Below are 26537 nucleotides of genomic sequence, written 5' to 3'. Positions count from 1 at the left end.
TGTGTGTGTGTGTGTGTGTGTGTGTGTGTGTGTGTGTGTGTGTGTGTTCTACAAAACACAAACAGACAAATATTGAATGTTCAGCTCTTACCGTCGTCTTTAGACGGCAGCATGACGTGTGGATCCGTGTCATCGCAGCATGTCAGGCTAAAGGCCAAGGCTTCAGTGTGGAGTTAACGATTCATATCTCAGTCTGGCTTTTGTGTTTTTATATCTACGAGGTTATACAACAGACAAAAAAGGAACATGGGATTTCTGGAAGGGGGTCATGTGTGTATGCATTTCTGTGAAATGAAACATTTTGTCCTTTCACTTGTTGACGGGGACAGAAATCAGTCAGTCAGCAAGAAAGGAAATAATTTGGCTCCTCACCGAGATGTTGTTTTAGTGAATTTAACTTTTATTTTCTGACTTCAAACTGAATCCTTGTTGCATTTGTTGTCTCATTACAGAGTTTGAAGGTATTATGATTGCTGAGGTTAACGTGTATCCAATATTTATTGTATTCCATGTTTATTTGTATGCACTGGTGGAAAGTAACTCAACTTTGAGGTATGTGGGAGTATCTCCGTTGTCTGCTATACTTCTACTGCAATATTGTACTTTTACTCTGTTACATTTATTTAACAGCTTTAGCTACAAGTTACTTTAAAGATTCAGATAAATTATACAAAAAGCATTGAAATAGTAGGAATAACAGTCTGAGAAGTGCCATGTTGTTGTCAAATGACGACTTTTACTTTTGTTACTTGAGGAACATTTTGTGGAAGTTATTCACCTGAATAAACTTTTGAATGCTGTGCGTTTACTTGCGTTGGAGTATTTCTTACATTGAGGTACTTTTACTTCAGTAAAAGATCCCAATAGTAATGCGGAGGCTGTTGACTGTATGTGGCAGAGCAGATTAATGCAGATTAATAAAAGGCTAAATAATCATCAGTCCAGTCAAATATAAACCAAGTCATTCAATACATTTTTCAAGATAGTTTTTTATTAAAAATATTCAAAAACAGTTTCAAAAATACTTTCTTTAACATTTGAAATACATTACTGATACAGTTGAAATACCACGTGGAAGCTGTGAGTAACCTGTCTGAGGTTTAACAGAGGAGCTGCATGTGTTCATCGTTTGTCCTTTTACAGGACTGAAAGAAACGGTCAATATCATATTTTCACTAAATTCACAATTGGTCTTTGTAAATGCCACTGGACATCCTGGATAGTGCTTTCACTTGGTGCTCACTCAGTTCAGTGTCCAAATCACACCAGTGACAGTTTCCCATCTCATAGGCCTTGGTTGTTTTATCCTCCTGAAGATCAGCTGGACGCATGAAACGCAACAAGCCCCAGAGGAAAGTTCTTCTTTTTAGACTCTCCTCGTCATTAGTCCGTATAGTCCGAGTTCACAGTCCCTTCTTGCTCTGCAGGCTCAGAGCTCCGTTCACGCAGTACGGGACGATGCTGACGGCGACCAGCGGCACGGTGGCGCTCTTGCAGAAGGACAGCAGGTAGAAGAGGGCGGCGGTGTGCGTGGGAGGCTTGAAGGAGTCGAACAGGTGCAGCAGCACCAGAGAGCCGACGACGCAGCCGACTTTGCTGCTTTTGCTGCTGCTCCTCTTGGTCTCGGTGTAGAGGGGCGAGTGCAGGCCCAGGCCCAGGCCGAACAGGGTGCCCATGTTGCGCAGGAGGCTGGCGAAGGGCGTGGAGTCCAGGTGGACCCACTCGGGCTTCACGCACCACTTCTGGGCTTTCTCCAGGGTCCAGAGCAGGTCCACGCCCACGGCTTTGAGGACGAGGTAGAAGCCCACGGCGAAGGAGGTCAAGAAGAGCGTCGTGTAGAAATATTTCTTCATGCTGGCGCTGTAGATCCACTGAGTTCTGTTGAAGGCTTCGGCCACGATCATACCTGCAATCCATCGAAACGGCCCGGTCAATATCATGGGTTGTATTTTGAGAACATAAAGAAGAAATGAAGAAATATAGAGAAATATATAGCGAAGTGGGCAAACTAGATGGAATACATTGTTAATGTGGACAGACACACCATCACTTAATCCACAGCACGCATTCACACAATTAATGTAAAAGACATTTGCTTTATAATTGTTTTTAGTCAATCGTCGACTGAATTGAGGTATTAAAATATTTCCACACTGACCTGTGATGACGCCAGCGACGACCTGGTGGGGGAAGTGGGCGGCGATGAAGACCCTGGAGAGACAGACGCACACCTGGACTCCCCAAAACAGTGTCCACAAACCCGCCCTCAGATACCTGCCAACAACAACAACACACTTTCATCATTCTATTGTGAAAACTGAAGGTGCAGCAGATTTAAACCAGTAAAAGCCTTAAAGCAATATAACATTTAGCAGTTATTCTTAGCTCATCATGAGAGCTTCAGTTGCCTGGACGTTAAAACACCTCACTCACAATCTGCCCTTCTTTTTTCTCCAAACCAATAGTTCTCAGGAGTCAATGATCAACCACAGCTCAGAACAGATAGCGTGTTCGCAGTGATAAGCTCTGAGGGAAAGAAAACAGTGACCAGACTCACCACTCCTTGTTGGTGGATTTCTTGCCTCCATATTTCTTCTTGCTGGTCACGATGGTGAGGATGGAGGTCACCAGAGTGTAGTAGACACTGGCGGCTCCCATAGCGTGGCCAGAGGGGCTGCCTGGACACACACACACACACACACACAGATAGAAGTCAGTGGCTGATTTCCTCAACTACAGCAATGACTGCATGGTTCACTCATCATGTTGTTGTTTCAAAGTGACTGAATGAATTAATGAGTAACATTTTAGTTAGTTTTATTTAAGGTTTCCACCGCTGATTAAACCTGTGAAACATAACAAGGCTGGATTACTAACAGAGCTGGTAGTCGCCCATAAGCTTCAAGTTCACTGTGTGGAAACTGGTTTGTGGTAAAATATGTTTCAGTGCAAAACCAAAACAGAATATGAATGTGTCCTATTTTAGTAGCTGATCTTGAGGCCCTGTGTCCATACCTGCAGCTGGGTTTTGCACCCACATAAGTAGATTTATTTGCGTTTAAAGTTACCACACAGCAAACTCAGGAATGTGTAATATTCCAGGAGAGAGGGAGTAATGGGGGCCGTGTACAGTGTGTCATGTCTCACCTGGGCCAGTCTCACAGGTCATTGGATACTGCTCGAAGTGAGGCCGATCCCCGTTTGCATAGTGAGCCGTCTCATGGACCCACCAGTAAGGCCTCTCCCCAAACAGAATCCTGAAGATGGCGACAGACACATGCACTCCACTTAAGTTGGGTTTTTTTAATAAATAAATGTTCAGGACATTTCTAGTTCAAAGATTCAGCCCGCTCACCATTTGAACACCAGGTTGAGCCAGTCACCAATCACGGCCACCCAGATGAGCTTGATGCCCACTGAAGACCGCAGGTGAAACCAAAGCGGGAAGAAGATGAAGAAGGTGTTCCTGAGGTCTGCCGCCCAGGAGACCCAGAGGAACCAGCCCTGGGCGTCCTGGTAGTTGGTCTGCAGGTAGCGGGTGGTGCTCACCCCGAAACCCTGCATGGCGTCCATGACAGCATCCATCTTTGCCTTCGAGAGAGAGAGAGGGAGAAATCTCAGGCCGGTGCTGCGTGACAAGAAAACAAGAGTGCTGCTTATCAGTAACACAGCTGGTTGGTTTTATACCAGAGGGACCCACCACCCAAACGCATGCTCACACTGATCTTTGGACCTTGCATGTGTGCAATAAAACACCGGGAGTCAGGAGAGTTTGGGTGGTTTGTCACACAAACATGTTGAAAATAAAGCAGGAAAACAAGATGTGAATTGGAGTCTTTGTCAGCGGACTGTAAGCAGCATGGGGAGGAAGTCAGTCGACCAACAAAACAAACAGTCTGCAGAACAACATTCACTTTTTACTGAACTGCATAAAATATTTTTAAACATCTGCCAAGTCCTCTCTCTCTCTCTCTCTCTTGATATCCTCTCTTTCTTATGCGGGCAGCCACTTGAGTAATAATTCATCAGTTATGTAATTGTGTTCTTTTGATGATTTGGTGGAAGCATTTGTACGTTACATAAGGAGATCAATGATTAAATGATTGGCTTTGGAGGAGATAGTCGCTAATAAAACAGAAGGAGCAGATTGTCTACAAGTTGCTGCTCTGTGGTGATAAAACGAGGTTTGGCAGAGACGTCCCCCAAAGATGAGCTCATATTTGATCTTGTTTTGAGGGACACAATGTCATCATCTCTCACGTTTGTTGTCCTGAGAGGGAAGACACAAATGACGCACACTCCACACCATCCGTGGACCATTAGTTGGATTAATTGTGAGCCAAGATCAATGGATTTCACAAGCTTGAGCTCAGAACGGAAGCTTCATTTTCATTGATCAGATAAATAGTGATATTAAAAACAAGGTTTTCCTAGAAACCCGTGATCGGTCAAAAGGGGGCGGCGGCTGATTTCTGTAATGATGGATTTTAGCACAGGAGGCCTCGAGGGGTGTAAAGGTCTGCAGCCTAACAAAGGCAAACAAATTCACTAGCCTTGAGTAAAGTCCGGTGTGGATCACACGCAGAGGCAGGGTTAGAGAGGGGACTGTCTGGCCCGGAAGAGCTCGGCAGCAGCCTAACTGACCAAGAAGGGACCCAGATTTGGTATATCATCAGGCAGAGGTTGTGATATCATGGATCTCCTCCACAGCTGGGGGGTCGAGCTGTCGGCCCATCTGCAGGCCACGTACGGCCGGTATCAGGGCCTGTTCAGCCTGGCGTCCACAGTGGCCGACCTGCACACCACGTACTTCTACTTCTTCCCGATCTGGTTCCACCTGCGGAGGCACACGGCGCTCAGGCTCATCTGGGTGGCCGTCCTCGGAGACTGGCTCAACTTGGTCCTGAAATGGTAAAACGGCTGTTCGAGTCTGAGACACGTCAAAAGAGAAGAGTTGTGGTTTTTTTGAGTTCTCTTGGTGTTTCCCGTGGCAGGGTTCTGTTTGGGGAGCGGCCGTACTGGTGGGTTCACGAGACCCGGTTTTATGGAGCAGGACCGGCCCCGTCTCTGCAGCAGTTTCCCATCACTTGTGAGACTGGACCAGGTACAGTAGTGGATCACGTGACTTGATTGATTGTGTCTGTTCAGATCATTTCTTTAGTGTTTGACGAGTGCTCGTGGTTCTCTTTAAATGAAGGTGAATGTTATAAACTCCATATCTTTGGCGTTTTGTAGAGATTTCTATCTCTTCATTTATTTTTGTGTTGCACAATGTCTCCTTTTTGTTTGAAGCTCAAAGTTCAAACTCTTGGATTTTGTTTTCGCACCACTTTTTCATACTTTTACTCCACAAGATTTCAGAGGGAAATATTCATCAATCAACAAATCAAGTTTTATTTATTAATACAGATTTGAGCAACAAATAAAATGTGTATAAACACGAGAGACATTGCATACAATGAGACTTACTAATAAGCAATAAAAACCATGAAACTATAACATGAAATCATTTGACAGCTATAGTAGATACTCTGTATCTCTGCAGAAGAATGTCTGAGATTTGAAGTCTGAGTCTGTTGCAGGAAGCCCTTCAGGTCACGCTATGGGGGCAGCAGGGGTCTGGTATGTGATGATAACAGCGCTGCTCGCTGTTGCAACAGAGAAGCGATGCCCTCCGTTACTATACAGGTGAGTCTGTGAGGAAAACAATCATTCATCTCTATGAAACATCTAAAATAAAACTGTCATCTTGTGATTCATCTTTTGCACTCAGTATTCTGTCAGATTCTTGCAGATAGGTCTGTGGGTGCTAATGGGCCTGGTGGAGCTGGTGGTCTGCATGTCCAGGGTCTACATGGCGGCCCACTTCCCACACCAGGTAGTTGCTGGAGCCGTTACAGGTTAGTCTGCCCAAATACTGCAATATGTATACATTTTGCAGGGATGAAAATGAAGATTTATGGTGTACGTTGGGCTCCAATATCAGGGATGTGGTGAGGGGTACAGAGGTATATGCAGTAAAACCATGACTCACCTGATGGACCTGCTTCTATGTTTTTGTGTCAGGTGTCCTTGTCGCTGAGGTTGTCTCGAAGAAGAAGTGGATCTACAGCGCCAGCATGAAGAAATATTTCTACACGACGCTCTTCTTGACCTCCTTCGCCGTGGGCTTCTACCTCGTCCTCAAAGCCGTGGGCGTGGACCTGCTCTGGACCCTGGAGAAAGCCCAGAAGTGGTGCGTGAAGCCCGAGTGGGTCCACCTGGACTCCACGCCCTTCGCCAGCCTCCTGCGCAACATGGGCACCCTATTCGGCCTGGGCCTGGGCCTGCACTCGCCCCTCTACACCGAGACCGAGAAGAAAAAAACAAGCAGCAGCTTCAAGATGGGATGTATCGTTGTCTCCTTATTTCTGCTTCAGCTGCTGGATGGATGGACATTTTCTCCTGAAAATCTTATGACTTTCTACTTTCTGTCTTTTGGTAAAAGCGCAGTTGCACTTTTAATCCCGACCACGCTGGTTCCCTGGGCGCTCTGCTGGATTGGCGAGGGAAAGAAAGAAGACTAGAACTTGTGATTTCATGTCAACTTGTAAAGTTTAGAGTCAATTATTAGTTTAATTTTCTATGTTTACTGGGATTGTTTGATACTCAAGATCATTTAGACTTTAAGGACAATGTCCCTGGAGTTATTGTGCCGGCCTTGATATCAGATGAAGGAATATGTACTGTCAACAGTTTAGGAAATACGCTTACTCACTTTCTTATCAAGAGTTAAATGATAAGATTGATACCACTATGATGTCTGTACGATAAATATGAAGTTACAGCTAGCGGCTGGTTAGCTTAGCTTAAGGGAAACAGCGAAAGTACCAAAATGTCAATATGTGATTTTACAACGGGGTTTGTGTTAGGCTAATTTTGTTTTATATTTTGCTGGTTGCAAGAGATTTTAGCATTTTGTTCTACGATATTTAGAAGTTTTTACGTGTCTTAACGACTAAACGTCCTCACTCGCTCCTTTAATGTCAACAAGAGTGGATTTTTATACAAATGTAATTAGAAACTTAGAATACAAAAGTGCTTTTTCAGCTCAATGTTGTATAAATGATGGAATAAAAACAGCTTTTTATAACCACTTGCTTTCTGTAAAGACTTGTTTCTTTTTTTTCTCCAAATGTTCCAGAGTGATACTGCTCAATTATCTGACAGGAACAACCATTAAACATTAACCAGAGCACGCTCCCATCACACGAAGGTCCCGCAGAGTGACACAGCCTCCCACCACAGCCATTCAAAAGAGACACGGGGGGGGTCAAGGGGCAGAAAGACAACACGTGCGTCTCTTAAGGCTGTAAAAGCGGTGCGCTGTTCAGGCGACATATCAAAGCATGCGGCATGAGATCAGCAGGATTGCAGAGACAGACTCTGCAACACTTCTAATTATATTATAAACCGAAAGTAGTTATGTTAGTCACAAAAATGTTTAAAAAAAAAAAAAAAAGAACAAAAGCGAGGAAATTATGACCTATTATGAATCTTTAATGTACTTTAACATATTTTCATTGGAGATGAAAGGCAGGGTCAAGGTGAGACCCATTTTGATGACATAATCCGTGCAACATTTCCCAACTGCTAACTCCACGTCTCCTCTTCTCTTATCTCAGAGGGCTGCTTTGCTGTTTTCCGGTGCTTATCTGGTGAAGACATCCATATGGTGCTCTTATGACGACAGGGAGAGTAGGACATACAGAGAGGGGGGGGCACTACAACTGCTTCAGGAACATTATGCAACACTACGCTGTTTACATTTGTCGGCTCCGTGGTTGTTTTTCTCCGTCATGATGTACAGATCTAATTTTATCACCATTTTCCCATCGGGGAAGAACACGAACCTCAGTCTGAGAAAGTGTGTCAGAGGTTGAGCACATTTCCCAAATTGAATCAATTCAGGCTCTCAGCCCAAATAGATCTGCACAGATGTTGAGGTGAAAGTTTGGACTGACAAGGTGGGACAAATGTATTTGATAGATGTTCTATTCTAGCTTATTTTAAGGATATTATAGGCAAGTCTAAAGATGTATGCCAACACATGCAGGCGTGGACAACTTTTCTCTGCAGGTCGTCATTTTCGGCTTCATCATTTCCCTCTAAATTGTAGTACAAGTATAAAATAGCATAAAACTGAATTACTCCAGTAACATTACCTCAAAATTAATTTGACTTTCTCTCATAATCTACTGGCATTAACAGTCAATAGAGTACATTTTTATTAGATTTTCTTGGGGTTTAAAATGTTTTCATCTTTATACACTGAGGCTACACTAATGTGTATTTAGTGCAGAACTAACTGCACACAACACAAAGAAAAATCAAACATATACAGTATTATATCCGTATTTCTGTCTGTGTTGTTTCTTCCTTTCCTGCAGACGTACAGAATGACAGAGTGACATCTGCAGGTCAAGAGGAAACATACCAACGTTTTCCTCAGTTCTAATAAAAGGTATTTTACTGTGTGCCTGATATTTGCATGAAAACATCAACTTCTCTCCGACATCCAATAAGCAATTTTTGCAAAAACAGAAATGCCAGAAATGGTTTTCTTTTATCAAAAAACGTTTTATTGAATAGAACGAATGCCTCAACACGAGAGATGCTTGACTTATGAATTTTCACTGAAAACGAATAAGCCTGTGGATCTGAAACCTGCTTAGTATTCATATGTAATGACTACATTGTGTAATGTATAACATTCGGAGAACAAACTAAATCCACTAAACGCCCTTCCTCCAGATGAAGACGTCCAATATAAGACTTAAATAAACAGAAAACATTCAGTGAAATGAAACAAACCACTCGGCTCTGAATTCTTCTTAAAGATATAAATGAAACTATTTCACAAAGATCTCAGGACAAAATGTTCAATTCAAATTAAAAGATACAAAGCGCATCTCACCATTTTCCTTCAAAGGGTTTTTAAAACAAGAAAAATATTTTACACTTAAAACAGAAACATGTGCGTTGTGTCTGTCTATGTTTTTGTACCGGGTTGTGTTGATTGTACTGAAGTAGGTGGAGGTCTAGTTGTAGTCCAGAGGAACAGGGACTACAACTAGGGGGGGAGGCTGAGACAGCTGGATGAACATCAGTACAACGCGTCTGTGTTACTGCTTCGAGGCCTCTTGATCTTCTCAATGTTCTTCAGGATCATGTCGTGTAGCGTTACCTTCATGGAGAAATAGAAATACATTGTAATCACGTGGAAAATACGGCTTAAAAACACAAATAAATAAATATTAGACTTCAATATATAATAACTTACGTATTGATTTCTGAGCTCAGAAACTATGATCTTCAGACTGATGTATTCCTTCTCATCAATCTCGGTTACTGTGCGCCGATAGTCCTCCTAATAAATACATTATATAAAGTTATAATGTGTTAAAGTCATTCACTCAAACGTACAGCACGTCATTTCTGCCTCGAGGGGTCCTTCTCCTCACACTCCACTACTTGCTTTATAACAGCTGTTTTGTGATTTAGTTTATCTATGATCAGCTTCCTGCCTATAGAGTTACAAAATATCACGAGTGAAAGATCAACAATTAATGTATGATAATAAAAACATAATCAGAAGTATTAAATGTCCAAAAGGTCTACTTCATAATTCTTTTCAAATCATTTTCACTTACCACATGTGGATATTTAGCTATTTTAGAAACCAGCTTTGCCCTTGTGATGTAGTATCTAGAAGTAAAGAAGAAGAAGACAAAGATTTGCCTCCGACAGGTAAACTGGCTCAACAATGCAGAACCAAACTGTAGCAGATATAAGGGCTGGGTGTAGAAATAAAATCAATCTGTTGATATGCCGTTTCCCGTGGATGCGTGAAGCTTTAACCCTTTGAGTCTCGGGTGGCCAGCCTTTGGTTCTTATCGCACCAACATCTGGCCACGAGAGAGACGAGCTACTGAAACATCAGTGGTGATACTCAGCACTACAGCCATCTGGTGTGGCACCACGTCCATGCCTGATACTTTATTATGTAGAATTAAGACGTCTACAAACCTTGATGTCTGGTCGAGGTAAGACGCTGCCTCTCCTTCAACTGTTCTGAGTTCAGCTACCGTCTCCTCTTGGATTGACACTCCAAAGTTGTTTCCGTCTTCTATCCGGGGGATAAGCAGCTGCACCCACATCTTCACCTGCAGAGGAACAGAAACAAAACAAGAAACTGCTCAGAAAAAGCAGAAAGCAACATTTTCTTTAGCTGCCTGGAAAGGATTGCTCAGCATACATGATATCTTTCTTTCAACGATGTTCCATAAATGAATCTTCATTAGTCCAACACTTATTTTACACATTTGCAGCTGTAACACCTCATGCACTCAAAGTAAAATAACATCACCGAGGTAGTGCTCTTGTTTCATTACTTACTGTGTTACATTTCTCTATGAGCGTCCTGATCTCTGGTTTGACCTTCTCAATAAGCTCAACGAGGCTTCCGTTGCTCTTCAGCATCCCACCAGGCATGACGAAGACCTTGGTGCCCGTCACTGGGGGAAGAAGGAAAACGGGGTCAAATAATGAAGTTTCCAGCTTGTCAGGAGGAGGCAGGAATGACGGCTGTATCTAAATAAAGTGAAAGGTCTCATTGTCTGTTCTGTGATTCTCTTAACCGTTCTTCCGACAGCCTTCACACACTCAGGCGTATTTCTGAGGACCAGAGGAAGTGTTGAGTGTGAGCTCTGGAGATCTACAGGAAGGATTGTTTAGTAGTGTGTTGTGTACTCGCTGTGTAGTGCATTAAGAGGAGTCCCCCTATCAGCTGATACACGGCTGAATGGCATGCTGGGTACAGCTCGTTCTCCATCGACAGAATATCCATGACCGTACGTTCTCTTAAATGTTTGTGTGCACATGAAAAATAAGAGTAAAAGTACGGAGTCTGACGTCAACCCACACAGAGAACAACGTAACGTAACTGATCTGCCCGAACATTAAAGTATTGTTGAAGCAATATAGAGTTTTTGGTCTTAACTAAACCACATATACTTTAGGTATTTGTGAAGCAAATTTCTATTAACAACATGCTGCATACAGCTTTCTCTCCATCGCTTGTTACAATACATTAAAGAACAGATAAAGAAAGAGAAACTGGAGCTTAGGGGACATATTTATTAGTGATTCTCTCGATTTCTTGGACCTGGAATATACTTTAAATTGTGTACATCCAGCCAGAAAACAGTGTGTAGCATGGAGGGTTCTTTCACTTTAAGTCTGTTTGACCTCTTTTACTCACCCATGTCCTCCCCACCTCCATCCTCCAGCTTTCTCTTTTTGGCATTTTGCTGTGGAACAAGAGAACAACAGACTCAGGCTGCACTCTCACACAGTAGTTACTAAAAGCTTCCAGGATTCAGTTAAGCTCTGTCGTGGAGCCTCACCGCTTCTAGTCCGTCTTGCAGGTTTGAGAGCAAAATGGGGTCCGGCACCGTCAGGTTTATCTCCGAGTGTATCTCCTTCAGGTCAGCGATGTTTATGATTGGATCCTGAAAAACATCAAAGATACTAGCTGAACATCTTTCATTTACAAACTATGCTCTGCACCTTGAGAAGATTACTAGACGTACTGAACACTTCTTGTCTTTGTAACAACTTTAAACCCAAAATGGACGAACTATAAACCGAATGAACTCAACTACCCATAAACATTTTCTCTGTTACTTTCCAAGAAGCTTATTTTATCATGAGATATAGAGTATATACATCTACAGAGATATATTTATCAAATAACACTTAAAGATGTAAGACTATACATTGTGTATTTAGTTGAATGAACCTGTAACTGACCTTTAAGAAGTGGTCAAGCTCCAGCAACTTCTTTGGGAAAAAACTTGCAACTAACTCTTCTGCCTGAAAGAAATGCAAACTTTTAGTGGCTTAAAAACCAAATGTTTTTTATAGCCGTGTGTGAAACAGCGGCCACAATATATCTGGTTTTAGATGTTAAACGATACTTACTTCTGAAGTGATTCGTTCCCTGAAAGCGTCAACCTGCAAACATGAAAGACAAGAGTCCAAATATCAGACCAGCTGCAGCAGTGAATATGTAAATCCACTCATGTATTTAGCAATGGTGCAAGTAACCAAGGACATCAACACAAGCACTTAAGTACACATTTGAGATAGAAGTAATTTACTTGAGTACTTCCCTTTTCTGTAACTTTATACTACACTACATATAAGAGGCACATCTTTAACTCTTTTCTTCACTACATTTGTCTGACAGCTTTAGATACTTTCCAGATTACAATATCCATTAATGTCAAGTTAAAACACAACAATTGTAAGTGAATGTTTTTGCTGAACTTAATGTTTCTTTATGTGTTGATAAAATTATTATTACAAAAAGCTAAATACAATTATTTAAAAACCCAATTGGATGAGCTGGAAAATGCATTATCACAAAGCTGAAAACAAACAGCGACACTACAAACGTACGATGATCTTATAGAATATGATGCATTGCTGGATATTAAACTACCCAACAGCATATAAAGGAGTTACAATCAGCACAACCTTAAACATATACAGCAGTGGAGTCAACATACACAATAATGCAGCAGTAGTATTAATCCAGAAACATCATATATAAAAGTTAAACACTGACAGGGAACATTTTACTGCACAATGAGTACTTTGACTTGTGTCACTTTAAGTAGATTTTACTGAGAGATATTTTCGTTATGGAGTACTTCGACTTGCAATGAAGAGGTTTCACAGTGTTGTAGTGCTTTTAAATAAGTATTATTAAAGGATATGAACAACGTTAACGTTACTTCTTCCACCACTGATATACAGTTATCACCATGGACTCTACACATGTAGCTAGAATACATGTTTAAAGCTATAACATCATAACATGACGCAGGTGTGATAACGGTAGCTTGTTGAATAGGTAGACAGACAGATAGACAGACAGGTGTAACTTGTGACAAGATAGCTAGACAGGTAGATAGATAGCTAAATAGACAGACAGACAGACACTTTATTTATCCTGCAAGGGGAAATTTGTTCGCTACAGCAGCATTATGGTACAGGTAAAGCAATACGAGTAACAGAGAAAAAAATATTAAATGTAAAAAAATACTCAATATATACAAAAAAATAGAATAATATTAAATTAATTAATAAATTGGCTAACTTGGTAGCTAATGCCTTTTTGGGGCATATACTCCTCCAATATGAGTTATTTTTACGCTGTAACGTAAACGTCCCTTTAGATCAACATGGAGCTTCACGTTACTGTGACACTGCACCTGTCGGGAGGTTTGACAGGTGTGTTGTAACAAGCCGGTTAGCCGCTGTTAGCTAGCTGCTATTAGCCTTGAGTTCTCATAGCATGCTACAAAAACGTGGCTAACATGCTAGCAGGCAAAATGGCAACAACACGTCGTATAACCTCAACTAGAGCTTCCAAAAACACAAACCGTACCTTGGTTTTAATTTCATTGTCCACCTTGAGAAGTGAAGACATCTTATGTGATCAAAATAGGCGAAGAAACGATTGTTCCCAACAACAGTGTGGCTTATTTTAGCTGTCAGCCACACTTTTGTGAGCTTAAAGATGACGTCATAGACACGCGACAGAGGGAAGGGGGAAAACGATGTTTTGACTGCGGCTGCGCATCGTATTTTTATTTTTATTTTTTATTTAATTTTGTATCACTATTATTTGGTTTGTTTTATTTTGGAGTAAAGATTGTAAGGCTATTGTCTGATCCACACTTCGGAGCAAAAGGTGGCGGTAATGCACCAATAAGATGGATGCCAACCGTCGTAAAACCAGAAGAAGAAGAAGAAGAAGATGTTTTGACTGCGCCTGCGCGGAAACGTCATCGTATTTTTCTTGACGCAGCTGACGATGTAAACAAGAAAAGACAGTCGAGGGCAACAGGGATCAAATAGGCCGGTGTCACCGCAAACGATCGCCGTTATATGCTCATAAACGGCTGACATGGGGCTGCCTGTTACGATTAAAGTGAATTTCCGGGGTAATGTGAAGAGATTTCTGGCTCAGGATTTGGACAAACTGGAGTGGGAGTCCGTGGAAGCCTGGGTGAGCTAATGCTAGCTAGCTGAGCGTGTTGTGGCTAAAAACGCTGGCGCAGTTTGGTGAAAAGCAGGCCCGAGACGTGGCCTAGACACGTAAACAATAGACCACCTGAAGGACAGTCGACACTGTCGCGACACAAATGTACACGAGTGGTAATCTTCTTAAAATAGCTTCGAGAAATACGAAAGGAGAGGGCACAGTTCACTATAATGCGTTTGTTACAGTAGCTAGTAGAGGTATTTTTCAACGTGCCATTATTGATGTTTTCATATCACGCCCGAGGGGGGTGGGGGGGGAAAGAAAAAGTTAATATTTAATAATTTTCTCATCAATCCACTCTTTATATTTCAGATCAAAGCGTCTTTCGGGATCAACCACTTTCAAGTGAAATACTTCGATGAGGATAACGACGAGGTAAGGGAGTGTAAACAAATGTGTGTGTGTGCGTATCTACCAATGGTGGAATGTGAGAAAGTAGAGAAAGATATAGTTACTTTAGTAATCCCACAAGGGGACATTTTGTGTACAAGTACATTTTGTGTACAAATTCAAAAGTACATGTACTTTACTTGTTTATTTCCATTTTATACTTATATTTTTCCTCGCTACATTCATTTGGCAACAGCACTTTGCAGATTCTGACTATCAACTAACAAATTATGATGTATTATTATGGATTAAACTAGCTGAAATTAGACATATATACTTACATATTTATCAGGGACAGTGCACATTTATCAATATTTAAGTTTCCACCTCAGTGTAAATGTGCCAGAGTTAGCTAATGAGCTCATTTTTATCTGTAGTCCCTAGACAGTTATTACAAATACAGCCTTAGCACACAATGCAAAAATATACTATAAAATACAGTAAAAATAGATTCATTACAAAGGTAGAAGATAGATAGACTTTATATATAACAATACAGAGATGAGGTAGTATGTTTACAATATAATATATGTAATATTATTCTGAAATGAAGAATGCAAAACTTTTACCTATAACAGAGTTTTTCCTACACTGCTGCTACTTTCACTTTAGTAAAAGATCTGAGTACTTCTTCCACCACTGGTTTTGACATTCATTGCAAACTTATAATGATGTTTAAGTTCATTGACTCATTCTGATCTCATTTGCTCTTTTATTTCAGATTTGTATAAACTGTCAAGGTGAGAAAAATACTTGTTTTCATGACGTATCTGAAGTAGAAGATAAGCAAGAAACGTGAGATAAATATTTAAATAGAAATGTTGATGGCTAGATGGTAAATATCACTGTTACAGCAACGTAGAGAAAAAAGACAATGAGCATAAACACCATAAAATACTTACAAACAATAATGATCACAAAGCAAACTTACTGTTGATTTGCTTTTTGTTTCAGATGAATATGAAGAAGCCATCAAGGTACTGGGACACTGCTGGATTTCTGTGGAATAGCGAAGACGATCTTAAATTCAACCGCACATAACAATGTCACTAAGTACACAAGTAACTACACAAGTGTAGAGATCATGAAGAATATGGGAAACTTTAAACATCAGTAATATCAGTAGAAGTCAGTCAACCTTCTCTGCATGAATGAAGAGAGGAAAGAAAATACTCTCTCAGCACAAGACAAAATATGACCTCATACATCATATAGACAAGATGTTCTTTGTTAGTGTACTTAGTACAAATATGTACTTGTTCCAGTGTAGCAACGTTCACATTCTTGTGTCGTGTGTTTGATTCGACAGAGCGCAGAGAAGCAGGGGAACCAGTTGCACATGAATGTGTACAAGATGAAAGGTCAGGCCTGTGGAGGCCCACTGAAGACGGAGGTGAAGGAGCTGAAGGGAGACCTGCGGCCTGCTCCTCCTTATCCATCGAGGGTCAAAACGGTGGACAAAGGAACACAGGTCACCCCAGAGAGAGAAGCTGTAAGGAACCAAGATTATCCTCCTCTTCCTCTTCCTCCTCTCTTCTTCTTCTTCTTCTTCTTCTTCTTCTTGTTATTATATCCTCACATGTGCAGTAACTTGAGCCACAGTATATTTACATTCTGCTACTTTGATTGTTTTGGATCCTGTTGTGTCACTTCTGGAATAATTTTGATGTGGTTATTGCCTTAAATCAAAAAGGAAAGTTCCCTCTTACCTGTTATTTTTTTTATTGTTAAATTATATTTAAAACAAATGTACATTTATTTTTAAATGATTAATTAAAATGTTTAAAACATTTTTTTTGATTATTTTTTTAATTTATTTTATTCGTAATTGTTATATATTGTTAGACATTGTTTTCGCAGTTTAAGTAGGAACTATTTTCTCTCTACCGAACTACACCCGTCCACCGTATCACCGCGCAGGAGGACGCGTCCATCTACATACGCGATACCGTTAGCTCACCTAGCATCACCGAGCTAGCTAACGTTACGCCATTGATGTTTACATCTCGCGCTGTCACGAGCAGTAGGAGACGGACGCTGTCTTCTGCGCGGTGATACGGTTGGCGGGTGTAGTTCGGTTGAAAGAAAATAGTTCCTACAGAAAACTGCTAAGAAACATCGCTTTTTAGTTTTTGAAATATATTTTTGGCGCTTTGAGAACCACAAGCTGAGTGTCATCGAACCAAAACAACCTAGATGTATTATTAGCACTAACTAGAGATTTGGAGGTGAACTAACAACACTCTATAATTGCCTACATATTTATCTGACAATATAGGACTTTTTACAGGATTTGTGGTGTCAGTTTGTGTGTAATTATTAAAAAATAATTGAGCATGTGTTTGATGCCAGCCTGATGTATTTTGACACAGGTCACAGTAAAGGACAACAAGGGGAACAAGCCAGAAGATGAGCCACCACCCATGTGGTTTAGATCATACATGGAGAAGGTTAGATTTAAATATATATACATATATATTTAGTTTGTTGCACAATTAATATAAAGGTCATGTTTGGCTCTTACGAACATAAACTCTTGTTTTCATAGTTTAAAGATGAGGTGGTGAAGGAGGTGGTGGAGAGGATGTGCAGCGACTTCTCTGGCCAGTGTTGCACCCACAAGTCATCCGACGGGCCCCTGGAGGCCAGTGGGGCGAGTGGCGGTCCTATAGGGCCCAGACCGGGCCCCTCCACCTCGTCTGGGTCCCTCGGCTACACCCCGAACTGCAGCAGCTGCCACAAACTCACCTCTGAAGGGGCGTACAAGTGCAGGTACGGCCACGAAGATAAGGTTCATAAGAATCAGGCGGCAACAAAAGTGCATTAAAGCTGCATTCTCTCTACTGACCATCAGGGGGCGACTCTGATTGTATTGAAGTCTATGAGAAAATTATTCTACTTCTCTCTTGATTTTTTTTTACCTCAGTAAACATGAGTTTATGGTCTCAATCTCTAGTTTCAAGTCTTCTTCAATACAGCATGATGTACATTTAGTAAATTATGGTCCATTTAGAGTCAAATAGACCATAAAGCAGAGTATGCTTTAGGGCGCTATCGGAGCCGAATACAGCAAGTCGTTGACGGACAAAATCGAGTTTGTTCTTTGACTATGACATGATTTGTTCTGCATGTCCTGTGTTCTTTGAGCAGCTTTATGAGTATCCATATCAATGCTTTTGTTGTCCCGTTCCCTGCCAGTGTGTGCCCGTCCTGCATCCTGTGTGAGATGTGCAGACACAGCCATGACCCCAGCCACAACCTCGTGAGAACCAAGACACCTCTCTCCATCCCTGAGCATGGAATGTCGGGAGAGTTGAGGTAAACCCCCTCCCCAAGAACCGAGGATCAATCTTCCCACTTCTTGAAACTATAAGACATTTGTACTTGCAACAGTGCTAGCCCTTTTTTCTTTTTTTTTTGCTATCACTTCTTCTGCATAAAATGGAGAAAAGCATAAATAAGAATAGACGCAAAGCAGGACTGCAAAAAAAAAATGTTTTAGCAGCTAGATTACTGTAATCATGAGTGTGTATGTGTGTTGTTCTTGGAAAATAAACTCTTGATAGTCAACAAATAGGTGTTCCTGATGACATTTCAAACCAGGTTCCCAAGGCGAGGAGACAGGACAGTGCGCAAGGCCGAGCGACAGCGCCTCAAAGCTGAAAGGAGGCAGCTCAGAGCTGAAGTGAAGGAAATCAAGAAGAAACTGAGAGTGGAGAAGAGGGGGCCGCAGTGGAGCGGGCCTTCTACCTCAGGCAGAGCCAACCTGACACACACGGCCTCCGCGTCCACGCAGGTCCCGGCCCTGCCCCCCCCTGCCGCCTCAGAAACAGCCTCAGGTCCAGCCTCAGGTCCAGCCCCGGTCCCCGATCCCCAGGCCTCCAGTCCAGAGTAAGCGCCACCTCGGAAGGGCGTCCGACAGTGCTGGGTACCTCGAACCCAGCATGGATGCAATAAAGTCCCCCTTTTTTTTTTTTTTTTTCAAGAAACAGAAATCAAAAATATGCCATCTTTGTAATCTAGTTTGTATGAGTGTGTCGCTGGCTGCTCTGGGGTGGTGGAAAATGTTGGAACTACCTCAATGTGAAAACTGCTGCTGCTGCTTCATAGATTTTCTAGGAAAAAAAAATTGCTTTTGAGCTGCAAAAAAAAAAAAATCTGGGGTCCTGCTTTTTTGATTCGTAGAGAACAAAAGAGAGATGGGTGTGATAAGAAACCAGGGCTATTTTCAACAATGCTCTGTACACTTGAAACTAGGGGTCCCGGGGTCTCGCACACGTCCTTGGTTCCCACAATGGCCGCCTTGTTTCTGGATGAAAATCTGCCGGACGGCACCCGTCTGGAGCCTGGAACCAAGTTCATCAAATACTGGAAGATGAGGAACTCGGGCACTATCAGCTGGACGTCAGAGACCAAGGTACCCCTCCCACCCGCCGAGAAGGACCGCTCCGCTCTCTCTTTGCTTCCCCCCCATCCCCATCCCCCACTGCTTCACTTCCAGCTTGAGTCCTCGCTCAGCTCATTGCCTTCTTCTTATCCTCTAACACCAGCTAAGATGTCTTACCCAGCCTAATACAACTAATGCCCTTTCTGTGTAAGATGTTTATGATTTGAATTCAGTTGAATCTGTGTTTTAAGATTTTATGTCTTTGTACGAATGTGTGTGCGTGTGTGTCCCTCACTTGAGCCATTATTATTTTCCTGCCCTAGTGACTCTGGCTGCATGCTCTTGTCTTTGTGCTTTTTTTTCGCACGTGGATTCCTATGTTGTGTTTTGTGTGTACGTGCACCCAGCTAGTGTTCATGTGGGGGAACCTCGGCCTGGCGTCAGAGGAGAGGAGGGAGGTGCCCGTCCCGTTGCTGCTGCCGGGACATGTGGGAGTGGTCAGTGTGGCCTTTGTCGCTCCCGTGACGGAGGGGACGTACACCTCCCACTGGCGGCTGGCGCACTGCGGCTGTCAGTTTGGCCCGCGCGTCTGGTGCAGCATCGTGGTCGACGCCGGTGACTGCCGCAACGCAGCCGGGCACCAGAGCAAAGGACCGGCAAGTCTGATACCCAATGACACCCTGTAGAGCTGCAGCGACAGCGTCAACTATTGACACGCGCGTCTACACTACGGCTTTATTTACCAAGTAGATTCACTCAAGTGCTGTACCCAAGTACAACTGTTGAGGTACTTGTACGTTACTTGATTTTATGCTACTTTATACTTTAACTCCACTACATGTATATGTAGTTACTGGTCATAGAGATTATGGTTTTGCATAAAAAGAAATGAACAATCATCCTGCCAACACACCGTCCACCGGTTGCAACAGTCCAAATGTAAATCCACTCATTCCTCCCTCGCTGAACGCGGTCGCAGAGTTAAGGTTCATTAGACTTGAAGTGGGTTCATTGAGCCGTGGTGGAAAACAACCATAAATACTGTAATTAAGCACAAACTGAAGGTATGTACTACTTTATGCACTTTCCTTTCATGGAACTTTAGACTTGCAATTCAGAGGGAGTTATTGTATTTTTTACTTCATTTTATTTATTTGAAAAATACAGTAACTAGTTACTTTGCAGATTAATATTCTACATTTAACAATCATTGGATAATCTTATAAAATACTCCAAATATTTCTGATTAAACTAGTAATTCCCAGCTGGTATGAAGGTTTTGAATGTTACTTACAAAAAGTCTGGAGCCTCTTCTCACGTTTCAGATGATCTTCTGTCTCATATTGTTTCATTTAAATAAAATAATTTAAATAACAGTTTGAGGCCCAAAGAGGGAAAAACATCCAATATTTTTTACATAAAAGAGAAAAGTTAAAAAACATGAAAACAGATTTGTGTAGCAGAACTGTATTTCTACATTGTGGTTTCAAATATTTTTATTTGTGCAAAACTTTTGTCATTTATACAATTTTGGGAATTACATTGTTTACTGATTAAAATAGAAAAGACAGAATAAACCAGTCACACCACTGTATTTTTACATTATATATTATATTTATGGATCGGAGTACTTCTTCCACCACAAATACTTTTTCTTTAAAGTATCTAAATATCAAATTAAGAGTTCAATGTGAATATGTCCGTATAAGACGGTCTGTGTACGTCCTGGTTCCAGAGTAATAAAGGAACCATTTACTGTGAACATGGATGTTTGTGATTAGGATTTGAATCCTTAAAGGGACAGCGCACTCGTGTGTTACTCTAGAGCTCCTCTCTCAGTGCACACTGTCCTGATACTCATGATGCCATTCTTGTGTGTGCTTCAGAAGGAGGAGGTGAAGGAGCAGGAGGTAAGGTCCCAGGACAGCGGCTCTGGTTTCCCTGTAGACCTGAACCACGAGGACTACTACTTCCCCTCGGTCGACCTGCTGACTGCACAGGTGCACACTCACAAAACGCCTGATATCAGCTCCCTGCCACATGTAGTTACAGTCAACACTGCAGATTGATCAGCGATCAGGAGAACCGCGTTCATACTTCCTGCATGTCTTCGGTTCTTTTAGGATCTGCTGTCGTTTGAGTTGCTGGATATAAATATTGTGCAAGAGCTGGAGAAGGTTCCTAACAACACACCTGAGGGTACGTAATGAATGATGCTTCAAACACTGGAGAAAATGATTTAATGGAAGGTTCATTCTGTAACTTAACTCCTTCCAAACCTTCCAAAGTGATTGCTACACGCTAATATGCATATCCTCTAGTTTTCACACTGTGTTGTGTGTCCACCTGCTCTGTAGATTTGACTCCCTGCATATCTCCTCTGTCCCATGATGCACCGGTGTTGGAGAAGGCCATCATTGCACGGATTAAAGAAGAAGCCGAGGTCACGGGGGTCCGAAAGCTCTTTGGTGAGAGGGGTCGAGAGTACGGTGTGTGTGTGTCTAACAGCACGGATGTGAAGTGAGCTGATGCAGCTTCAGTGAGAGAGAGAAAAATAATGTCTGTAAGTAGGTCGTGGATTATTTAAGCAGAAACGTCTTTAAGCTGATTAATAATAAGTCAACTCTCACTGGAGACATTTTAGATGTTGAGCTACATTTTAACTCCACCAATTTCATTTTTTTAGGCTAGCTAGGCTTTTGAGACAACTCTCAGATTGAACTGTCAGCGATTGAGTTGCATTGTGGGTAATGTAGGCACCTGATTATGACAGGAAAGAAGAACGGGTGGAGAAAGAAACGCTGGTTCCGCTGTGAGTGTGTCAGTGATGTGAATCAGTGGATTCCTCTTTTATTGTTTCGTCTAGGAGTCAAACTGAGGCAGCAGAGGGAGCTGCTGGAGCCTGTGACCCAGGAGGAGGACCGGGAGGAGGAGATCAGTGGAGCCCAGTTCCTCTGCGAGACGGTGATCCGCTCCCTCACCTTGGAGGAGGCCCCCGATCACAGACCCCCTCGCAGAGCCCAGCACAGCATCCACAAACCACAGGGTGAGGAGCCACATTGTTGTTATATGCTGTCACCAAAACCATCACATTAGTGCAGCACATGCAGTATGATGAGGTACTCAGACGTTTGCTTTTTTATTCCAGTTGTTTCCCGCGGCACCAGCTTCTGCTTCGAGAGAGTCGTCGAGGTCGAGAAGACGGAGACGGTGCAAGAAGGAAGTGAGGAGATCTGCGCCATTAGACTGGAAAGTTCAGCTCTGCCTCTCCACCAGCTGATCCAGGAAGATGAGATAAAGCCAGGTAAGAGGACAGCTTCCAGGATTCTTGTTTTTCCCTCATGGCTTATTTTTCTGTTGTCTTTTCTGTTGAATACATTGACACATATTTAAAAAAACAGGTTTGATTTAACTTCAGAATAAGAATAGTGAGTTCTATAGACAGTTGTATGTTGTAACTTTTGTAGTAATGAGTTAATTGCTATTTTTAGATGCTTATTTTTTTCCTTCAGTTCTTCTGCCAGAACCAGCAAATGAAAACCTGCATATCAGTTCACATGATGTCGAGGAGGAAGAGGTTCTGGTCCTGGAGGACATGCAGAACATGAGGGATGTTCACGAGGAGAAAGAGGAGGGTGGAACCAAAGGAGAAGACTGGGAGGAGGTGAGGTTTTAAACCCTCATATACTAACACTTGTGTTTTAAAGGACGAACTGATCACACATATTTTCAAGCAATGATTTTTAAAAGGGAAGATCCCAGAGAAGAATGTTGATTCTGATACACAATAAGATTGTGTGTGTGTAGTCGTTGTAATGAAGTCCGCCATCTTCTCCTCCTTCTCTGTCTCAGGTCAGCAGCCAGACCTCCTCGGTCTCCTCCTGCGACGATTACATCATCGTCCTCCCAGACTGCTTCGACACCAGCCGGCCTCTGGGCGAGTCCATGTACAGCTCCGCCATGTCGCAGCCTGACGCCGCCGCTGAGACCGACTCAGCCGACCCTGAGGCCGACTCAGCCGACCCGGACGTAGAGCAGCAGCTGCAGGAGGAGGAAGAGGTGGAGGAAGAGGTGGAGGAAGAGGTGGAGGAAGAGGAGGAGGAGGAAGAGGAGGAGGAGGAGGAGGAGGAGGAGGAGTCCGACTCCGAGGTGGCACCTCTGAGAGAGAGGCAGAAGGAGGCGGTCGACGCTGAGGATTCGCCCGTGAACACGTGGCCTCCGGCTGTCCCGCCGAGACACAGCAGCGTGAACCAGATGCTGTGCGCCTCCCAAACGCTGGACGCCGTGACGCTCACACCTGAGGTGGTTCCACCGCCGCCGGTGCTGCCGGAAGTCCTGGTGCCCCCACCGGCCCTCTACTCACCCAGGTGAGATCAGTCAAACGGTCCCTGTGCAGCTTAGAAACCTGTCTACAAACGTCTGAACAATGTTATAGATATTTTCTATATATATTGTGTGTATTTAGGCTGGATTACTGAGAGACTTTATGTTCTCTTGCTTCAAACTGCTCCAAACACTGTCAGGTATACACACAAGTGAAACGGGATTCTTAGTGTTAGTTGGTATTTTGAAAGTGAAAAATGTTCTTGTCGTAACAACAGAAAGTGAAGAACTAAATGTAAATAAATATGTATAATCGAAAATATCATGCATTTCCATCTGTTTTTTAATTTCTTTCATAAAATATTCACATTTTGGGTTTCCTGGATCTCCCTGCTTATTATTATTTACTGTGTTCAGGTCTGAGGCACTGTACCTGGCTGAGGACCCCAGTCCTCCAGCCTGTGATCCATATGAGCCACACCAACCCAGGGTCCACCTAAATGGTGAGTTTTACTATTTGAATCACTGGATAGAAGCAGCGTATCATCAGTACTCAGAAGCAGTATTAATGTCTTTACCAGTGTTTTTAAGGTGTTACATAAATGAGACTTTGATTGTTTTGACTTCAGCGTTGCATCACAGAAAGGAAACATATTTTGCCCTTTATGGGAAGACAGGAAGTGAGATAACACGCACGCTTCCAGGATTCATTGCCTCAGCAGAATGCTCTGTTCCTCCTCTAATATTATTTCCTTTTTTACTTCTGTTCTGCAGTATCATCTGGTCTGTCAAGATCAGCCGGCTCAGCATCCAGTGCCTTTGAGACGTATAACCCCAGACCCAGCAACGCTTTGCAGCCAAGGTGCATTACAACAACACGTAAAATTAAATTCTCTTTCGTGTTTCATCATCTTTTTACGCAAACAACCCAAATAATATCTAGACGTCTGACTGGAACACGTCGTTCTCTGACATCCTCTTATGTAACCCATAATAACCACATCCCTGTTTTTATACAAGGGGCCAAGGAGGCATCACAGAGGGACTCGTCAAGGGGGCCCTCTCTGTGGCAGCGTCCGCTTATAAAGCGCTCTTCACTGGACCAAACTGCTCGATACAGGTACATCACACAGACACTCTTAGTCCTACATGTTTAAAATCACCCAGCCGTAATGTGCAATCTTTAGTTTGTGGTAAGTTGAGGATTCACACCAGTCTGGAGGGCTGAAGAGCTGTCCAAAAATGTTATCAATGTGGGAGGAACATGTGTGAGATGTCACATTTCCAGGATCTCATGAGTTTTTTTTGTGATCCCAAAGTTTCATTAGCGTTTCCCCAAAAATGTGCTATAATGCAACAATTTAAAAAATCTGTAAATTCTGATCATATTTAAAGTGGGAAAATCTATATTTTTATACCACCAATAGATCTAATTTCTATACTTGATATGAAAGACGTTGCTTGTAGTTATTTTTTATTTTTATGTGGAAATACGTGATAAAACTGGAAAGCATTGTTCCAGTTTGACGGGGTTTGGGGAGCTGCAGGATTGAATTCACATTCATTCTTGCAAAGAGGTTTATGCATCCGACTAGTAGTGGCGAGGACAGACAAACTCACCCACACAATATCCCCCCCCCCCTCTCCGTTGTGTTCCAGCGAGGCATCGACCCGGCCACCAGGCAGGACCCTTCCCTGATGGCGATGCTGCTGGAGATGGGCTTCAGAGACCAGCGGCTCAACCAGCAGCTGCTGAGGAAGCACGGCTACAGCCTGCTGCACACCGTCAACGAGCTGGTGCAGATGGCCGAGGACAGCCAGAACAGAGCGGTCAACACTCACCACTGAGGGAGGGGGGGGGGGGGAGACAGGCTACTGAGAGGCTGTGGAAGCATTTGAACATAATGTAAAGAGAATATTTAGATTATAACCTGCATATCTCTCACCCTTTTACAGTATTTAGCTTTATTTTGAAAAGAGGAGACAAAGAATTCACAATGGGTGCAATTGATTGATTTACCAAAGGGTGGCTACTTTATTTGGACCAAGAGTAACGATAACGAGACAAACGCTGTTGATTAACTAGAAAACCAATGGATGAATGGCTTCTCCTGCCTTTTGCCTTTTTTAATTTAGCTTCAACAGTAACCGTATACACACATGTAAATTATGAGTAGTGGTCCACCTTTGCCACGACGTGTTTACCGGGGGCCACGGGGCCCTCTTGTGTTGGTGAAAGGGAGCAGGAGCTGTAGTTTTAAAAGTGTCTTTCAGCTCTTCATCTTAGTGTTCGTATGGCTGTCGTAGCTGCTTCCCCCTCGGCGCTGAAAACATAATTCTTTGGACAGGGCTTGGCTAGATTCTTCTCACAAATAGAGCAATGAAATATTAATATTATTGAATGTCATTAAAAAAAACGAAAAACAATAGAACTGTTCTGAAGAGCCGGCTCTCATCTGGAGACGATCGCTGCTGAAGCTCCGTGGGTGTGAAGGGGTCAGGGGTGCAGCAGCGGGAACAACAAATATTTAAAGACTTTTCTTCGATTACCGTAGTGAAATCTGCCTAAACAATGCAATCTTTTTTCTGTATCAGAGTACTGTTATTTTAGACGTTGACATGTGGAATGTATACAAAAAAAAAAAAAACCGGTCCGAGCGGATCACCGCTTCGGACTCGGGATGTTTTCTACCGCTTTTTAGGAGACGCCTGCATGACAGGTAGAGGCTTTAGAGATGAGTCGTGTTCTCGTGGTCTTAGCACAGTCACGGTAGAAAATGTCCGCTTGGCGTCATCGTTCAACAACCCACTTTCCCCCCCCGCCCTCTCTCACTTTGCCTTCATCTTCATTCAACACTAATCCAAGCCGAGATGTCACTAACTACACATTCCTCACTCTCACAGTGAAACCAAGTGTTTTATTTCAATGCATTGCCTTCATGATCATTAGTTTACTGAAATCTACATGTGGTGGTTTGACGTTTGTGGTGTGAGTGTGCAGAGTTAATGTCTAGTTATTTTTTTAATTATTTCTCCTGTGTGTCCGTGTGTGGTTGAGGATTATCTGTAACCATCTCTTCTTCTGTTGATCGTTCATCCTTTAAAGAATCCTGCTCTAGAGAATAATTCTGAATATATCTTACTATGCTTGTCAAATTATTCCTCTGTCACAGAGTGTACACATTAAAGTCCCTTCTACTGTCAATCCGCCAATAAACTATTTGCACATCTCTCTCGTCTCTTTCTCTGTTAATGACAAACGTCTGAATGTAGGTCATG

At 42.6% G+C, this 26537-nt stretch overlaps 4 protein-coding genes across 6 annotated transcripts; 2 read left to right on the top strand and 2 right to left on the bottom strand.

Moving 5' to 3' along the window:
* Positions 1 to 965: 965 nt before the first annotated feature.
* On the bottom strand, positions 966 to 3637 carry g6pc1a.2 (glucose-6-phosphatase catalytic subunit 1a, tandem duplicate 2). The gene is made up of 5 exons (XM_031843595.1): positions 3356 to 3637; positions 3148 to 3257; positions 2558 to 2678; positions 2159 to 2274; positions 966 to 1906 (listed from the first exon to the last, which is right to left on the bottom strand). The coding sequence occupies exons 1-5, from the start codon at positions 3583 to 3585 to the stop codon at positions 1404 to 1406; spliced, it is 1080 nt and encodes a 359-aa protein (XP_031699455.1). The 5' UTR covers positions 3586 to 3637; the 3' UTR covers positions 966 to 1403.
* Positions 3638 to 4586: 949 nt separating this feature from the next.
* g6pc1a.1 (glucose-6-phosphatase catalytic subunit 1a, tandem duplicate 1) lies at positions 4587 to 7129 on the top strand. Its single transcript, XM_031843592.1, has 5 exons — positions 4587 to 4911; positions 4995 to 5104; positions 5583 to 5688; positions 5785 to 5900; positions 6067 to 7129. Exons 1-5 carry the CDS (start codon positions 4694 to 4696, stop codon positions 6564 to 6566), a joined length of 1050 nt encoding a protein of 349 aa, XP_031699452.1. The 5' UTR covers positions 4587 to 4693; the 3' UTR covers positions 6567 to 7129.
* A 1469-nt stretch (positions 7130 to 8598) lies between these two features.
* Positions 8599 to 13615, bottom strand: psme3 (proteasome activator subunit 3). Its single transcript, XM_031843561.1, has 10 exons — positions 13499 to 13615; positions 12025 to 12057; positions 11854 to 11916; positions 11448 to 11552; positions 11303 to 11351; positions 10438 to 10556; positions 10069 to 10205; positions 9693 to 9747; positions 9323 to 9409; positions 8599 to 9226 (listed from the first exon to the last, which is right to left on the bottom strand). Exons 1-10 carry the CDS (start codon positions 13538 to 13540, stop codon positions 9146 to 9148), a joined length of 771 nt encoding a protein of 256 aa, XP_031699421.1. The 5' UTR covers positions 13541 to 13615; the 3' UTR covers positions 8599 to 9145.
* A 307-nt stretch (positions 13616 to 13922) lies between these two features.
* On the top strand, positions 13923 to 26489 carry nbr1a (NBR1 autophagy cargo receptor a). Of its 3 annotated transcripts, none has more exons than XM_031843876.1 (22): positions 13923 to 14122; positions 14471 to 14533; positions 15270 to 15288; positions 15503 to 15525; positions 15858 to 16040; positions 16921 to 16998; positions 17097 to 17320; positions 17747 to 17866; positions 18152 to 18439; positions 18806 to 18965; positions 19343 to 19591; positions 20822 to 20935; positions 21059 to 21134; positions 21293 to 21403; positions 21802 to 21981; positions 22084 to 22239; positions 22448 to 22599; positions 22788 to 23302; positions 23676 to 23761; positions 24033 to 24120; positions 24279 to 24378; positions 24918 to 26489. In XM_031843876.1, exons 1-22 carry the CDS (start codon positions 14021 to 14023, stop codon positions 25104 to 25106), a joined length of 3276 nt encoding a protein of 1091 aa, XP_031699736.1. In that variant the 5' UTR covers positions 13923 to 14020; the 3' UTR covers positions 25107 to 26489. The 3 variants fall into 3 exon arrangements, with proteins under 3 accessions (XP_031699736.1, XP_031699735.1, XP_031699737.1); XM_031843875.1 differs by having other exon boundaries at positions 22427 to 22599; XM_031843877.1 differs by having other exon boundaries at positions 22427 to 22599; positions 24287 to 24378; positions 24918 to 25003.
* The last annotated feature ends 48 nt before the right edge of the window (positions 26490 to 26537 follow it).

Source organism: Anarrhichthys ocellatus, unplaced genomic scaffold (genome assembly GCF_004355925.1).
Source record: "Anarrhichthys ocellatus isolate YVR2014 unplaced genomic scaffold, GSC_Weel_1.0 scaffold4, whole genome shotgun sequence".
Taxonomy (NCBI): domain Eukaryota; kingdom Metazoa; phylum Chordata; class Actinopteri; order Perciformes; family Anarhichadidae; genus Anarrhichthys; species Anarrhichthys ocellatus.
Note: the sequence above shows the minus strand (reverse complement) of the source record. Positions and strands in the feature narration are given on the sequence as shown.

Coding starts and splice junctions, on each gene's coding strand:
- g6pc1a.2 (XM_031843595.1), bottom strand. CDS start 3,585: ATGGATGCTGTCATGGACGCCATGCAGGGTTTCGGGGTGAGCACCACC. Junction 3,258..3,355: donor CTCAACCTGGTGTTCAAATG/GTGAGCGGGCTG, acceptor CGCCATCTTCAG/GATTCTGTTTGGGGAGAGGC. Junction 2,679..3,147: donor GACCTGTGAGACTGGCCCAG/GTGAGACATGAC, acceptor GTGTGTGTCCAG/GCAGCCCCTCTGGCCACGCT.
- g6pc1a.1 (XM_031843592.1), top strand. CDS start 4,694: ATGGATCTCCTCCACAGCTGGGGGGTCGAGCTGTCGGCCCATCTGCAG. Junction 5,689..5,784: donor TGCCCTCCGTTACTATACAG/GTGAGTCTGTGA, acceptor GTATTCTGTCAG/ATTCTTGCAGATAGGTCTGT. Junction 5,901..6,066: donor AGTTGCTGGAGCCGTTACAG/GTTAGTCTGCCC, acceptor TTTTTGTGTCAG/GTGTCCTTGTCGCTGAGGTT.
- psme3 (XM_031843561.1), bottom strand. CDS start 13,540: ATGTCTTCACTTCTCAAGGTGGACAATGAAATTAAAACCAAG. Junction 12,058..13,498: donor ACAATGAAATTAAAACCAAG/GTACGGTTTGTG, acceptor TCATGTTTGCAG/GTTGACGCTTTCAGGGAACG. Junction 10,206..10,437: donor TCATAGAGAAATGTAACACA/GTAAGTAATGAA, acceptor GTTCCTCTGCAG/GTGAAGATGTGGGTGCAGCT.
- nbr1a (XM_031843875.1), top strand. CDS start 14,021: ATGGGGCTGCCTGTTACGATTAAAGTGAATTTCCGGGGTAATGTGAAG. Junction 17,321..17,746: donor GAAGGGGCGTACAAGTGCAG/GTACGGCCACGA, acceptor GTTCCCTGCCAG/TGTGTGCCCGTCCTGCATCC. Junction 21,982..22,083: donor CAGCATCCACAAACCACAGG/GTGAGGAGCCAC, acceptor TTTTTATTCCAG/TTGTTTCCCGCGGCACCAGC.